Genomic DNA, 17,455 nt, shown 5'->3' with positions numbered 1-17,455 from the left:
GGATGTGGAGAAACGGGAACCCTCTTGCACTGTTGGTGGGAATGCAAATTGGTGCAGGCGCTCTGGAAAGCAGTGTGGAGGTTCCTCAGAAAATTAAAAATAGACCTACCCTATGACCCAGCAATAGCACTGCTAGGAATTTATCCAAGGGATACAGGAGTACTGATGCATAGGGGCACTTGTACCCCAATGTTTATAGCAGCACTCTCAACAATAGCCAAATCATGGAAAGAGCCTAAATGTCCATCAACTGATGGATAAAGAAATTGTGGTTTATACACACAATGGAATACTACGTGGCAATGAGAAAGAATGAAATATGGCCTTTTGTAGCAACGTGGATGGAACTGGAGAGTGTGATGCTAAGTGAAATAAGCCATACAGAGAAAGACAGATACCATATGGTTTCACTCTTATGTGGATCCTGAGAAACTTAACAGAAACCCATGGGGGAGGGGAAGGAAAAAGAAAAAAAAAAAAAAAAAAAGAGGTTAGAGTGGGAGAGGGCCAAAGCATAAGAGACTGTTAAAAACTGAGAACAAACTGAGGGTTGATGGGGGGTGGGAGGGAGGGCAGGGTGGGTGATGGGTATTGAGGAGGGCACCTTTTGGGATGAGCACTGGGTGTTGTATGGAAACCAATTTGACAATAAATTTCATATAAAAAAAAATAAATAAAATAAAATAAAATAAAATAAAATAAAATAAAATAAAATAAAAAAGCCCTCTAACTAGGAAAAGAGGCTGACTTTAAAAAGACAAAAACAAAAGTCTATACACCAAAATTCTATACGAAACACCAAACCTGTTAAAGAAAACTTTAAGATGCATTCTCTTTAAGATCAAGAACAAGACAGGTATATCCTTCCTATCCCTACATAATCAACACAGTACTAGAGGCCACGGCCAAAACCTAAGACGTAAGACACTGATGAGGTGGTGTAAGGGAAGACAGAAAACTCATTATTTATAGATGCAAGCATACGCATAGAAAACAGGAATTCAGCAAGATTACAGAAAACAACGTGGAAAAAAAAATCTTCACAGTTCCCTAAACTAAGCAATCCAAAAATATATCATGCCAAATAGCCATAAAAAGTTTATGTCCAGGAACTGACCTACAAATCCACAAGATCTTTATGGCAGAAAATTTAACTTTATTAAAGTTCACAGAAGACAACCCCCCAAAAAAGGCAGGTGTTTGCATTCAAGGATAGAATGGCTTAAGACATCAATTCTCAAAAATAAATTTTTAAATTCCAGTAGGATCTTAAACAGAAAATGTACAAATTCATTCTAAACACTGTATGGAAAAATAAAGACCTTCAAACAACTCGTGCAAATGCTTTTGTTGCATGTGGGAAAGGTGAAGTGGGTTATCCCTTCCGGATATTAAGACTTAAAGCCAAGCCAATAATCACACACTCAAACACACACAAACCATGAATGATACCAGTCTTGCAAGGGAATAGAAAATCCATAAACAGGTCTAGAAATACAGAAGACTCATACCTGTATGGGGGAAGGACAGATCGTTTACAAATAGTAATGGACAGCCTGTACCACTACATGGGGAAAAATAAAACCCCTCCTTCCTACTATATACCGACAGATTAAAAATCTAATAGGAAGTTAGGCTAAAAGAAGAAAAAAAAATTTAAACACTTTATCACCTTAGTGAATTCGCAGATTCCTTAAAAAGGATCCCAAAAGCAGAAACCAGAACGTGAAAAATTGATGGATTGAACCATATCAGAACTAAGGATTTCTTTCAACAAAGGATACTCTCAGTTAAAAGTACAAAGGAGTCCAAGAAGATACTTCATGATATCTAAAATGGATTTTAAAAAAATCAGTAACCAAAATATACATATCAAACCCTAAAAAACAGGAATGTGTATGTGATATATACGTGCAATGCACTGCTATTCAGCAATAAAAAGGAATGAATTATCAACACATCCTATAATAAGGATGAACTTTGAAAACAGTATGCTATGGGCACCTGGGTGGCTCAGTTGGTTGAATGTCTGACTGGTGGCTTCGGCTCGGGCCATGATCACGGTTCATGAGTTCAAGCCCAGGCTCCACGCTACTTGTAAAAGGAGTGAAAGAAGCCAGTTACAAAAAGCACAGACCATAGGATCCCATTTATATGAAGCTTTCAGAATAGGCAAATCGATACAGACAGGAAGTACATCGGTGGTGCCTAGGGCTGGGGAAGTTGGGAGGAAACGCAGGGTGACCAGTAATGGGAAAGGCTTCTTTCTGGGGTGATGACAACATTCTAAAGTTCACTATGGTGATGGCTGCACAACTCTGTGAATACACCAGAAACCACTGCATGGTGCATTTTTTAAATGGATGAACTACGTGGCATGTGCAGTCTATCTCCGTAAAGCTGTTTTTAAAAAGGAAAAACAAAAAATAGAGAAACCAGAAAAACGCAGAGAATAAGGTAGTAAAGCTATTCAGAACATGCTGGTATTAACTAAATAAGTATCCCACTCCAGAATATGCAGTCCAGAGGGCTGATGGGAATAAGAGCCACATGAAAAGATACTCAAAATCCTAAGTCATTGGAGAAATGCAAATTAAAACCACAATGAGGGACACCTGGCTGGTTCGGTCGGAAGAGCATGCAACTCATGATCTTGGGGTTGAGTTCAAGCATCATGCTGGGTTTAGATATTCTTAAAAAAAAAAAAAAAAAACCCACAAGGAGATACCATTACATACTTACAAAAATGGCTAACATAAAAAATGCTGATAATGCCAACGCAAAAAGGTACAGTCACTGTAGAAAATCAAACATACACTTACCATATGACCCAAAAATCCTACTTCTAGTATTTACCCTTGTGAAAGGAAAACTTATGTTCATATAAAAACTGTATGTGAATGTTTACAGCAATGTTATTCACAACCACCAAAATCTGGAAACCACCCAACTGCCCTTCGACAGGCCAATATGGCACATCATTACAATAGTATGCCACTCAACAATACAGAAGCACAGACAACTGATAACATGCACAAACACGGATTAATCCCAAATGCATTATGCTAACTGCAAGAAGCCAGTAACAAAGGTGTGTGATTCCATTTATATGATGCTCTGGAAAATGCAAATCACAGGGGCAACAAACAGATCAATGGATGCCAGGAGTTGAGGTGAGGGATGGGTCGGGAATTCTTTGGGATACTGGGATTGTTCTGTGCCCCATGCGTGGTGGTTGTAAGAAGCCATATGCCTGTAAAGATGCACTGAACTGTAAGAATTATACATCCAAAAAAGTTTTCACTGTGCAAATTTTGAAAAATAACTGTGATCGGGAAAAATAAACTCATACACAGTACATAAAATGTTTATCTATTGAAGACACATGTATCCTAAGACATATCAAAACCTATGCTACAAAAGAAAAAGGCAGTGGGGATGAAGGAGGAAACGTAGCAAATCAGAACAGACCAGGGTCTTACACAGATCAATGACGATGGTGCCACAAACTGAAAAATAGGGGGGAAAAAAAGCTCCAAATGGAAAAGGTGAAAAGAAATCCAGTAAGAAAATGACCAAAGCTTGATTTAACAGAATAAAACAGGCCACTTGATTGGTTAGGCAGTTAGCCTAAAGCTCAGAGAGGCTATAGTAAGATCTCTGCCTTAGCACCAAGAATGATGCTCCTGGTTTAAAAACAACAGAGGCCAAAGAGCGCCTGGGTGACTCAGTCGGTTAGACATCCGACTTCAGCTCAGGTCATGGTCTTGCAGTTCCTGGGTTCGAGCCCCGTATTGGGTTCTGCAGTGACAGCTCAGAGCCTGGAGCCTGCTTCAGATTCTGTGTGTGTGTGTGTGTGTGTGTGTGTGTGTGTGTGTGTGTGTGTGTCTGTTCTTCCCTCGCTTATGTGATCTCTCTCTCTCTCTCTCAAAAATAAATAAACTTTAAAGAAGTGACCAAAAAGGGTTAAAAAATTAAAAACATCTTACGATACACCAATAAAAAAGGAAAGAAAGTAACCAAGATAACAGCATCTCACTTGCTTTTCCATGCATTAACTTCTGACCTTGGTTGTCATCAATCTGCCAGAAAACATGGAAAATGTTAAAAAGATGAGGGCCTCCTGTTATCCAGCACTAGTCCAGATATTAATTAATGTCCCAGGGATATGAATTTTGCAGTAAGCCCGCAAGTGCTCAAGGAAGACTCACACTTCCCATGAAGACACCCGTCAGTGAGGGGAAGGACTTCTTCCTCGCACTCTGGTGAACTGCATCCCTGGGAAACCAGACCAGCACTGCTCTCCACTGCTTTGTTTAAAAACAGCAGAGTTTATATAATGGACACTGGACTAGAAAGGCTCAGAGACAGTATTTAGGTAAATGATACCTGCTGGGAACAAGCTTCTTTGGCCCATAATGTCCTGAGGAATCCTACAGCCTTTGTCCTGTCTTCTATCAGAACAAAAGTCACCCAGAAAAGCATCTTTCGGATACCACTGTCCCCAAAACACTGACACTGCACAGTTTAGCCTAGCATACAAAGCCGTATAAAGTCACTGTCCCGAATTTGGACACCTCCTGCTGGTGATGCTCACAAACCCAAAAATCTGGTCTGGCCATAAAAATCACACAGGCATAATCACGGTCTCTGAGACTCTCTGTCCAAAATGCCCCTTAGGATATTTCCAAGAATCTCAATGCCAGCCCTAGAAATACCATCCCTTCTACCTATACATCCGGAGACAAAAGATGGCCGTTCATTCCACGGGGCAGCATTTTCTCACCACTGGCACTATGGGCGCATGGGCCATGTGATTCTTTGCCGTGGGGGCTGTCCCCGTGCAGTGCAGGGCATGTAGCAGCATCCCTGGTGCACACCCCCTGCCAGAGGCCAGCAGCAGCATCCCCCAGTAACAACAACTAAAACGTCTCCAGACATGGCCGCAGGTACCGTCAAGTGTGGGCGGGTACATGATGGGGCAGCTGGTGAGAGGTATAGCAAGAACCGTATTTAGGTGGCTGGGCCCCAATGTCACATGCTCTTTGTCACAACCACAGAAAGTCCCGCGCTCTGTAGGGACTTCTCCAAACAGGAGTCCTGGCTCTCTTCTCTGGCCCTTTAAATCTGCCTTTTTGACTCAAGTTCAATTAAGCTGCAAATCACGTCTCACATACTGTACCAATTGTATCTTATTTTCTGTACCTCCAGGAGAATGTGCCAGGACCGTCTGCCTTCAGGGGTGGGGAAGACATGAGCGAGAAGGAATCCATGCACTTGAATGAGAATTCCTGCAGCGCAGGAGAGTTTGTACCCGTACCAGGCATATATGTTGAACGCAAATGCTTCCCAAAACTGAATAACCCATCTGTGTTCCTAACTATGTCAGAAACCAGGTCAAAACAAAAGCAGGATCTACCATGGGGCAGTTTGGGAAAAAGTGTGAGTAAAGATAAATTCGGACCTGTCCCAACAGGTATGTTTATTATCATGTAGCAACATTAATATTTCTTCTCTGAGATAAAAAGATCATGAAATTATAATACAATACAGGGAAGCAAGAGACTGCAGTTTTGTTTTGTTTTCTTTCTGGAGATAAAGCGTAATGGGCTGATTATGTTATCTAAACTTGGATGTGTCTGAAAGTCAAGGGAGAGGCGATTAGCAGTCACACTGGGACAAGGAGTCCTAAGAAGTGGGTGGATGGTAGCCTACCCAGCAGCCTCATTCACAAACACACCACCATTAATATACGTTTTTCTTTTACTTCTTTTCCTAAAGGCAAAATGATTGGTTTTTCTATTTCATCAGGAGCTACTATTCGCCCCTTGGAAAAGAAAGAAGAAAAAAAGAGACATGAGAAATCAAAATGGGGTGCCCGGGTGGCTCAGTCAGTCGAGCATCCGACGACTTTGGCTCAGGTCATGATCTCAGTTTGTGGGTTCGAACCCCGAGTCAGGCTGCGCTGACAGCTCAGAGCCTGGAGCCTGCTTCGGATTCCATGTCTCCCTCTCTCTCGCTCTCTGTACCTCCCCCCCTTCTCAAAAATAAATAAATATTTTTAAAAATTTTAATAAAAAAAATTTTAAGTCAAAATAATTTAACCCTTAAAAAATTACTGCAAAGTGTACTTGTAAGGTACATGACACAGCCAATCCTTTTACCAGCAGAATTTGTATTTACACAGAGTAGTCAATTTTCTAAAACTCATCAGGGGACTTTTCCATATTAGTTTTCTAGTGAATCTGATGAGTAAAACTACCCAAAAAAATTTTAGGAACTGAAGAAAAACCTAACTCTTCCGTTGGGGATCTGAATCCACATTAGACGACTACTCCATGGACACGTTTCCTTAGCATCAATACTACAACAAAAACAACTAAGATAAACACAGCTTTTCTGTTTTCTAGATTTTTTTGCCTTGCACTTGATTTGCTCTGGTTACGCTGGCTTGATGTTTGAGAGTACTTATTATAAAAGAAAATGACAAAACTGATTTTTAGAATTTTGAAGCATCTGGCACAGGTATCTTATCTCTTATTAAAAAAATAATTAAGGGGCGCCTGGGTGGCTCAGTCGGTTAAGCGTCTGACTTCAGCTCAGGTCATGATCTCGCAGTTTGGGAGTTCGAGCCCCACATCGGGCTCTGTGCTGACACCTCAGAGCCTGGAGCCTGCTTCAGATTCTATGTCTCCCTGTCTCTCAGCACCTGCCGCCCTCCCTCCCTCCCTCAAAAATGAATACACATTAAAAAAATTTTTTAATAATAAAAAATAATTAAGTCATCACTTGCTAAAAGTCTCCTATATGCCAGGCACTTTATCTATATATTCTCAATCTTGATCAGTAATCCTGCAAGATAACTGTTACGTTTCTGTCTTTCATCCTCAGGAAGTCAGCAGCCTGGAGAAAAAAACCCTGACAGTCGAGTACCTATGCTAGGATCCAAGACTAAAACCCTGGCTTTGATTCCAAGTGAATCTCAAAGTGGAGATTCTAATAATCTGCCTATCTCTGCAAAACAAAACAAAACACCTGAGAGATCTATACAGCTAAAAAGAATAAGTAGAAATTGTAACGACTGCAAAAGAAGAAAAGAGGCTTAGAATCCTATGTGACATCATCATGCCCTGTTAAGATCCTACTGTGCCCTTACTGCCTAACTAAAAAACCAAACAATTCTCTCTCTGCACACCAACCAGATCACCCCCTGCACACACACATATGCATGCACACACACAGTTTTATTATGACCTTGAGGATAGTATTTTTGTGACCTAAGATTCCAGTGGTTTATGGCTGGGACACAGAAGCTTCTGGTTAATTAAATATCCTCACTGGTTTAATCTCCCTAACATTAAACCCCTAAACTACAACAAAGGAAGATCTTCTTTGGTGTGTAGTAATACCCTTTAAGGACCCATCCAGGCGTCAGATTCATCAAAAGAAACTCAAGTTCTCACTGCTGAAATTAATTCCCTCTGCTCCTTCATCTGACCTTGTTTTTGTTTTCAGTCTTTGGGGGGAAAACTTGCCACACCACACTGAAGCTCTGTGATTTGATCCCAGCCACCAAGTGGAAATCAACTCCACTCACCTCATCTTTGGTAACATTCAGTATATTCAGACCACTACTTACCTATTGTTCTTAATCTCTTTTTCTGGACCGGATGATTGAAACTGACACAGTTAGAGACCTCTGAATGCTAACCCAGTAGGACGAAACTAGTTTCTGCTCATTTCTTCTTTGCCCCATCTTGGTATGTGAAAGTCCTTCACACCAGGTGAAGTCGAAGGCCCTCTCCCATCACCACTTAAGGAACTAATAAGAATATTACCTCTGAATGCCATGGGGAGCTTTTAAAAGGGCAACAAAAACCAGAGAGCACAGGAATTTTCAACTTAGTGTCAAAGACCCATTGACCCATTCGTCTTTTGTGTCGATTTATTTTGTATCTGACTGGACAGTTAGGACTATACAAACTTAAACTTCATGAGCCTACCGAGATGATAGAAGAGCCTCTGGCTTGTCACTGAGCGTCTTCCCTGGGCCAAAGAACTTCATGAAACTCTGTTATACGAGAACCAGCGGACAGAGTCACAGGTCTGGACTCGTGTTCTGCCCAACTTACAACAGCCAATATTGTTTAACTAGAGAAGTCCCTTATGTTTTTAATTAGACAGAATCATCCATCTTTTATACGGTTTAAGAAATCAAGGTTTCACGGTGGTGATTATTATTTTTGGCATTCTTGAGGCAGTTATAGTCTCTAAAAGACAATCTGCCTAGTAAAATATAAGACACTCTAGACAAAGTTATCCAAATTTTTCATACTGTCTGAAGACAGTCAGTGGAAAAAAATCACTCCATGAGTTACTTCACTTCCTTTACAGAGTAAGTGACTTTGAGCACCAAGCCCATTGCCTGTTCCATGACGCACATGATGAGACGCCATTTGCCAGCCTCTCCAGAGTCAGGTGTGGCAGCGTGGTGGCGTTCTGGCCAGGGGAATGTGGGCAGGAAGAATGTGCTCTTTATCTAGGCCTGGGCACATGGACACTTCTCACGGGAGCCTCCATTTTGGCCCTCACGATGACTTAAGGCAGACGAGCACAGCCATGTATGGAAGACGGAAGGAAGAACAAAACAGAAGAAACTAGGATTCCTACAAAACTGGGGGAAAACCACTCATCAATCAGGACTACCAGGGAACAAGAAATAAACTTCTGTCAGATGTGCGCTATTAGAAATGTGGGAGGTTATTCTAGCAGCTGGCATTATGCTAACCAAACAAATTTACTGGGCAACTCTAGATCAAGGTTAGGCTGACTTGGAATGGATGCTCTAGAATTAGTGACTCAGGCAAGAACAGGACATACCAGATGGAATCTCTAAATATGTACAGTGAACACCATGTTTGGCCATAATAAAGCAATCTATTCCAGTAAAAATTTTGCTGGAGAACTGAGGTTGAAAAGATAACTTTTGAACCACTGATCCTTTATTTCCATAGCTCGCATAAATCACCAAAAATCTGTGAGAATCTTCAACCCTGCCTTTGCCAAAGGTACCATAATTCATATTAAAATACAATACCAGCATACCACAGGAAACCCAACTCTGAATTTACTATAAAACTACTGTTGAAGTCATTTCACAAAGGATATTATGTGATACAGCAGAGTTCAAGTTGAGTTTAACTATTTGTTTTTTCGCAGTAGAAATTTAAGATCAAGAAGACCTTTGCTTTCTCGTATGCAAGTCACATGTGTTCCCTTGGAAGAGAATCAAAACATATAGTGCTTCCCTTCCTGCCCTCTCGAGACCGTAAATGGATGTGCACCCACCCACACACACACATACAACATTCACTGCCATCACTGGGGTCCTTCCTCCTCCTTGCTTTGACCTCAGTGAGCATGTCCTTCACTGCTAGATTACTTCAGAGATGAGGTATGAATAAATTCATCAATTAAGGAAGGAAACGAACACTCATTAAGTACCTACCACATGGTAGGTTATTTTTACACGGTCTTGATACCATTTAATCTTTGCAACCGTGAAATGTATATACCATAATTTTCCATTTTACAAAGGAGGAAGCAGGGAATTTTTTTAAAAAACAAACTTGCTCAAGGCCATACACGAAGACAAGATACAAGTCCAAGACATAGGACTCCAAAACTTAAATCTTTCCATTTCAAAATGCTGCATTTGACCTACGACCATCCTCCGGGCCATCCTTTGCCATTGGACCTACGCCATATTGCCAAAATAAGAAAACTGGATTACTGCTCAATTTTTATTTCATTAAATATTCATTTTAAGTGAATCGATGGTTCTCAAGTTGGCCATCCTTCCGCTTATACCTTATTATCACATTTCCGCAAAATCAAAGCGTGTACTGTGCACGCGACCCCATGAAGATTTTAGAGGATAAACCCAGGGCAGGAGGAAGCACAGCCGTGCGTTATCTGGGCTCACCGCTGCCTCTCTCAGGAAGTAGTTCTTTCTACCTAGGAAGTGTTGGTTTCCCCAAGGGTTATTTTAGAATTTTTGTTCACCAATTCTTAAACATTTCCAAAACTCCGTCTGGGAAGATACTGCTAAGGTCAGTAAACAGGCACAGGCCAAGGAAGCCGAAACACAAGCGACAGTCTTCTACTTTCTCAGCGGGGCGGCAGGAGTGCCCTACAACATCTAAAATGGTTCCATGCCAGACTGGAAAACGATTTTTAATGCTCTTCTTTTTCCTACTTACAGAACAAGGTGAAATCAAGGACAATTTGTAGTACTGTATCACAACTCTTTTAAGTAATTATTTACTTCCCTAGAATTCTTCAAAGTCAAATATAGATAAAGTAGTTCACAAAATATTATCAGTTCCAGCAGTTATTTAAAACAGCATTAAGCTACAGTTGATCAGTGAGACTATCAAAAGGCTAATATTCTTAGGTTAGCACGAGTTTTCACCATGCTAAAATTAGGTAAATTCATGGTTGTCAGTTACAATACCTTCATAATCAATGTGTCTCTGGTGACCAAGTCCTGCTCAAAAATACGCTTTCCTGTTTGAAAGGGAATTTCAACACATGCTTTAACCAGAATATATTTCTATAGGTGACATTTAAGATGATAAAACTGTCGACGCCAGGTTCTTTTGACTGCTAAGGTCAGAACATTTCTCCTTCCTCTGAAAGCCTGCTGTGCTACTGACGACCTTTATATACGCCACTCCAGCTCGGTCAAGCGCTGCGTCACGGAAAATCACGCTCTTATTTTCAGGCCTTACCTTCAGGTAGGATCCATAATATTTGGTTACGTATGGACTGTCACACTGACTCAGCACTGTGATTTCTTGTTGAATGTCCTCTATCTCATCTTCAGCTTCTTCCAGATCAATGATTTTTATGGCAACCACTTTCTGAGTCCGAAGGTCAATGCCTTTGAACACCTCACCAAAAGAGCCCTTTCCAATTTTCTCCAGTTTTGTAAAAAGCTCTTCTGGATCTGCTTTCAGGTTCTGTAGAAGAGAAGGAAAAGAAGGGAGACTTCAATAACTCACAGTATGGGGACTGATTTTCCTTTTACTCATAACATACACAACACGGTCTTCCAAGGACTGATCCATTTTCTTAAGGGTCACACTGGTTGTGACCACAGTTCCTCATATTCGGGACACAGAGACTTCTAAGCCTCACCTCTACGAAACACGGCAAGTGTGCAAATAAGAATAACCCAGATTATAACAACTGGGAAAGGCTCCAGCATTTGCATAATTAAATAAAAACCCAAACACTTATTTGAACATATTATGATATATGGATTTATTGAAAAACACTCTTGTTTAAGCAAATATTCCACTTTTCTTCCTTCCTTCCCCCCCGCTCAAAATTTCTAAGTGCAGGTTGGTATATACTAAATTTAGGTTAAGTAGTACTTAATCGTTTCCTAAGAGGCCATGTTTTAAAGTCCAACAAACACAGTCCTATGCATCTTCACTTATAGCCTAAATATTTTAACCAGATCCCAGAAAACACAAAGAACCTGATTTCTTTTGTCTTGTTAACATTACCTCCTTGAAATCGCTGCGAAAGCTCTTAACCACCAACAGGATCGCACGAACACACACAGCGTACATTTCCAAGGGGCCCAGATGTAGGGACTCTGGCACCCATCCTAACGGCTTCCTGACCACAGAGGTATGAGCAGCTGAATTCTCAATGGGCAACACACTGTCATCCCCAGGGGATGTCTGGAAATGGTATGAGGCAGTGTTTGTCACAAACCGAGGGGCGAGACTGACATTCAGCAAGGAGACCTGAGGATGCTGCATATCTTGGCACAAGGAACTGCCAAGCCCAAAACGCTGCTGGCATCACCTGAAACCCCACAGAGCAGGAGAGGACCGGGCGAGCCGCCACCTTACACACCTTCCCTCGGTGTACGTGAGCAAGAGGACACCGGGCCCCCCCTCAAAGTCTCCCAGTCCTTGTAAGAAACTGAAATATGGAAAAGGGAGTAAGATGGGGAAGGAGGGGGGCTAAAGAGGCGGGAGAGTAACAGGCACAAGGAGAGGACGTATGGGGGGGCAGCGAGTAAAGAGGGAAGACACAGAATCACAGCATTTCGGCGGCACTGTCGGACGAGCTCTGCGGGCTAACCAGGCGCTAACTGGTAACTTGTTCCCACGAGGAAACACAAAGAGTTCCAAGCACGAGCTGGAGCCCATCCAGCCAGGCCCCGATGTGGAGATGCTGCTGTGCCAGCGTGAGCCCTGTGGAAATCACGTACCCCAGTAACGCCTGGGCAAACTGACGGTCGTGGGTGGTCTCAGGGACCCCAGAGAGGTCCCGTTTCTGAGAATGCACACCAAACTGTAAAAGCTCACAAAACCCACCAACCCTCTCAGTAAAAATGAGCAAAGGAAGCAAGAAACGCATCCTGCGGTCACCAGGAAAAAGGAACAGGAGAGAGACCACGTCCATTTACAGCAGCTAGAAACCCCTGTTTGCAAACCCCTCCCTTACCTCCTTCCCTCCACGATGAGGGGGGGTGGCCCTCCTTTTCCTCAAGGCCAATCCTAAACGCTGAGCTTTTGAGTCCATCCTTCTGTCCCCCAGGATGTGGCTTCATCAGCAGCCCCCTTTGTCGCTCCCTCTTCCGTTCAGCCCTCTCTACAGACCCTTCGCCCTTGGCGGACGGATCCAGTTTCTCCCATTAAAAGGAAACAAAACAAAAACAAAACCACCTGGCTTCTCTGGTCACCCTCCTCCTCCACTCTCTCCTTCCGTGAGAGTTCCCTGCAAGTCCCCGGGACCAGCCAGGCGCCCCGCCCCTCGCGGGTCACCGCTGCAGTCTGGCTCTGGCTTCGGGTGGCGCAGTGTCAGATCTGAACCTCCTCCACGAAGCCCTCCCTCTGGGAACTTTCCAGTCCCCTGGTATCTAAACCCTGCCCTCCACTCGTCTCCTCCCCAGGCCCTAGTTCCAGAGGAGTCTTCCCACAGACTCTACCCACGCGGCCGAATCACAGGTATTCTCCCCGTGGCTCCACGCTGGCCTCCCAGCCCTTCTCTACTCATTCTCCCAGTATAGTTTCAAGGTTTGATACCAGGTTCCCCAAATCCGGCTGGTCAGAATTACCTGGGATGCTTGGGAGATCCCCAAAACATTCTCAGTCATACACGGGGGCAAGAGTACACAATCCATGTTTTTAAAAAACCCCAACACCTTTGAGGAAGAGCTGTTTTTAAACTATCGTGTATACGGTACCTTTCAAATTGCTAGCGCCAGCCTCGCCTTTTGAATTTTAATTCCTCGGATCAGTTACTAGATACATATTTCTACCTGGACATCTCAAGCACAACATACGTGAACTGAATTTGTCATCGCCCTACTGAACTGGCCGTCCCCCCAGAGCACACTAGCTCCTTCACCAGACCATAAGCTGAAGGAACTGAGGGACCATGTTTTTCACTGCTGTGCCCACATGCCCGGGCACAATGACTGCTGGCCAATAAAGGTCCCCTGAGTAATAAGAAAGCCCCAGCCTTACACTGACACAAACACAATCTAGGGGGAGTAGATACTACGAAGAATACCCTAATTCGGACAGGGACAGAGAGTCCAAGAAATTAGGGGAGGGGGGCCATATCTCTGGCTTACAAGGGTAAGCAAGTGGCAGTAAGAATTTGCAGGAATGGGGGCACCTGGGTGCCTCAGTTAAGCGGCCGACTTCAGCTCAGGTCATGATCTCACAGTTGGTGAGTTCGAGCCCCGCATCCCCGCATCAGGCTCTGTGCTGACACCTCAGAGTCTGGAGCCTGCTTCAGACTCTGTGTCTCCCTCTCTCTCTGCCCCTCCCCTGCTCTCTCTCTCTCTCACACACACACACACACTCTCTCTCTCTCAAAAATAAATAAACATTTTTTAAAAATTAAAAAACAAAAACGAATCTGCAGGAACAGTGATTCTCAAGTCTCAGGGGCATCAGAATCACCTGGCAGGCGTGTTAGAGCACAGGCTGTCTGGCCCACCCCTGGAATTTCTGGTTCAGCAAATCTGGTGTGGGGCCCAAGAATCGGAGTGTGCCCAGGTGATACAGAACCACAACGGTCAGGAAATCTGGGGAAAGAAGGAGAGCAGCCTTGACAAGGTGACGTGCCACGAAGATGTGACTTGTTTTAGGTTATCTAACCTGACAACCCTCTGCTAAGTCTCCCACCCCCAGACTAAGAAAAAACAGTGACATTTCCTTTTCAAGAATTAATAGAAAACGAAGCCAACAAAAACGTATCCAAACTCCTACAATGGAAGGGATGATGGCGTGGGAGCCTACTACCAAAATAACCAAACAATTCATCACGTCTATGTTCACGCCCCTCTACGATGTGACTGGCACTCCTCCCAGCAAGAGAGAGCCCACATCCCCATCCCGGAATCTGGGCGGATCCAGACCCGTGTTCTGGCAACAGAATGTGATTTCTAAACCTAGGCCCCAAAAGGGCCGGCCAGCGAGGCTGGGAATGGAAGCATGTGGGAGGGACCCGCTTCAGCCTCTGCACGCAGACAAGGTCAGATCACTCTCCGCCATCCAGCCTCAGTCCCGGCCACCTGCTCCCTGCAACCACCTGACAGCACCCAGTAGAGGCCAGTCCATTGCCCAGTCAACCCACAGAATCATGAGATGTAATAAATCTGCTGTTTTGAACCAACCAGCTTTGGTGGGCTGGTTACTCACCACCAATGACTGACACCACAACTGATGCCCAGACGGCATGTGCTGGGCTAGACCCCAGAGCTGCTGGGGACAATTTACTGCTGTATGCTGCTCACTACCGCCCCCCTCCTCTTTGAACAGTTACCTTGTTCCCACCTTGCCATGTTTGTGTGTTTGTTTTTGGGGGGTGTCTTTTCAATTCACAGCTCTCTGAATCAAGAGGAGCCAGACCTAGGGGCACCTGGGGGACTCAGTCGGTTGAGCATCTGACTTCGGCTCAAGTCGTGACCTCGCGGTTCTTGAGTTCAAGTCCTGTGTCAGGCTCTGTGCTGACCGCTCAGAGCCTGGAGCCTGCTTCAGATTCCGTGTCTCCCCCTCTCTCTGCCCCTCCCCTGCTTGTGCTCTATCTCTCTCAAAAATAAACTTAAAAAAAAAAAGAGGAACCATACCTAAGGAACTATAACCTAGTGGCCCTGCTGCAACCATCCTTAGCTGAGGCAGGCAGGGCACAGATTTTCAGGCCGATGCTGTGCCACAAAGGACGAGCAAAAATGGGAGAGGAATATGTCCTACAGGTGTGAGGGACACGAATCCTTAGGGACAGAGGCAAGCTGGTAATTCCAGTAACAACTCCATCCTCCTATGTCCACACCCCAAAGCCATTATACCACTCGCTCCCACCAAGAGGTGGCTTGAACCGGGACTGGCCTTGAGGATTTCCTGTGATGCTGTGCTATTTCCAAGGTCAAACCTTAAGAGGCCCTGCAGTGTTTGCCTTGCCCTCTTGCAATGCCTCCGTCAGCACAAAAATGGGCCTGGGCTAGCCTGCGGAAGAGGTCACATGAAGAAGTCACTAGCCTCACACCCAGGCCAACTGCAGCCAGCCAGTTCTCCAGCTGACCACAGACATGTGAATGAGCCCAGACGAGGCCTGCAGGACCCCCCCACCCCCACCCCCTGGCCCACCGCCACCCCTAGTCAATGCCAGGAATCATGAGAAACACTAAATCATCGCTGTTTTAGGACCAAAGTTCTAGGGTGATGTCACACAACGATAGGTGACAAAGTCAACAGAGATCACAGATCACTGCAGGAGAAAAGTGTCCATCCTGGGAGAGGGAAGCAGGTACAGATGGATGTTCTATACTCTGGAGGATGTTTCATTGTAATACACCGCCTGAACTCCCTATGGCCTCGTTTAAGACGGCTGTTCACACCGCACTTCGACCACCTTCCCCAAAGCCCTTTTCCCTGAAGCCCGTACTGTCCGAGGCAGCTACTTTGTCTCACATCTGCTCGAGGGTGGGGTGTCATTCCCCACTCTCTGCCACAGTGTCGGCAGCTGTAAACTAGGCTACAAACCGTTCCTGGTAAGAAGGAAGACATCTGCTAATTCGGTGACAGCAGGGGACTACACGAGCAAGGTTCCTTGCCCTTTGGCAATTCATTATCACGCAGTCAGAAGAAAACCAGTGGCAACGATGGCCTAGTTCAAAGAGGAACGTCAAGATTCTGTTGCCAGCATCTGTTCTATGAGCAAAGTGGCTTTCTCTGGTAGAAGAGGTGCCCACTCTGCCAGCCGCCTTGAGGACTTTCTGTTCAGAAAGGTTTATGATGAACAAAGCGCTGGCCTTCATCCCAGACGAGAAAGGCCTGCCAGAGCCTCAACCCACCTATGCCACCTGCCCGACGGGCAGCAGGGCCCCACTGCTGGAGTTCCAGCCAGGTCGCGGGCAGGAGCCAGGACACGCAGTGGCACAGCCTTCTCTGAAGCAGCGGCAGGTCGGGACCCTCCTGCCAGCACTCGCCTCTCCTGGATCAACATGGCGGGGGGGGGGGGGGGGGGGGGTGGTGGCCGGGAGCCCCAGGTGGGGTCCTGCCTGCACAGAAACATCCCACCCCTCAGCTCCTGGACTCATCGCTCAGAAAGACCAGTTAGGTGTGTCCAGGAAAATTCCCACCCACGCTGCTGACCTAGAGACCCTCATTCTGAGGGAATGAAGGAAGGCGAGGCTTCTCCTGATGGAAGAGCAAGAATCTCATTTACATGTTTGCTAAACCCTATGACCCCATTAGCAGCATCTAAAAGTCTGTTTCCTCCTGAGGGAGGGGTCAAGGGGATAGAAAAGTAACAGCAGAAATGACAGCGTCTCCAGATACAAGCACTACTGTGACTCACGGAGAGCACGAGGCCTGCACTTAGGTTCTCCAGCAGAGGGCTCTTCTCCAGGCCCGGCTCTCCAGCCCCCTCGAAACCTCCACCGCTGCGTCCAGAAACGTCCGGGAAACCACACTTGGATTCCACTTCTGGCTGCTTTATTCTCTTTCCCATCACCGTTCCTTCCTAACGACACCAGGCCGCCTGCCCCATTAAACCTTAGCTAAATCCTGGACCTTCCTGGGCACTCACGCCTCGGCTTGCCTGTTTTTAATTACAAGATCTAGGGAAACCGGAGCCTGTGTTGTACTTCCTCATATTAGGTCAGGATCCCGGAGAACGGACCGAAATAACTGGAAGACGCATTCCCTCAGATGCAAGGATTGGACACAAGTCTGGACTCCAAAAATGCTCCAAAGCCCTACCCCCACAAGCCCAGAAAACCTTCAGGCTCAAGGATTGTGGGAAGAGCCAAAAAGCCACCAGGGAAAGTGCCCCAGGTGAATCCAGAGTCAATGGTTTCACCAAAGTTTCTCACTGATCAAGACCTGGAAGTTGCAGGGTGACCAGCTACCCC

The 17,455-nt window shown here is 45.0% G+C and overlaps 1 protein-coding gene across 2 annotated transcripts in view; it reads right to left on the bottom strand.

Moving 5' to 3' along the window:
- STK24 (serine/threonine kinase 24) overlaps positions 1–17,455 on the bottom strand; it is a 126,009-nt gene that overhangs the window by 68,017 nt on the left and 40,537 nt on the right. The window contains exons 1-2 of one of the 2 annotated variants that reach the window (XM_060636815.3): positions 12,532–12,624; positions 10,794–11,024 (exon numbers count right to left, since the gene is read on the bottom strand). In XM_060636815.3, the coding sequence (XP_060492798.1) occupies positions 10,794–11,024; positions 12,532–12,609 (309 nt within the window). In that variant the 5' untranslated portion in view covers positions 12,610–12,624. Of the gene's footprint in view, positions 1–10,793; positions 11,025–12,531; positions 12,625–17,455 lie in introns of those variants that run through there. The other variant, XM_060636816.3, reaches the window with a different exon arrangement.

The sequence above is a fragment of the Panthera onca genome, chromosome A1 (genome assembly GCF_046562875.1).
Source record: "Panthera onca isolate mPanOnc1 chromosome A1, mPanOnc1 haplotype 2, whole genome shotgun sequence".
Classification (NCBI taxonomy): domain Eukaryota; kingdom Metazoa; phylum Chordata; class Mammalia; order Carnivora; family Felidae; genus Panthera; species Panthera onca.
Note: the sequence above shows the minus strand (reverse complement) of the source record. Positions and strands in the feature narration are given on the sequence as shown.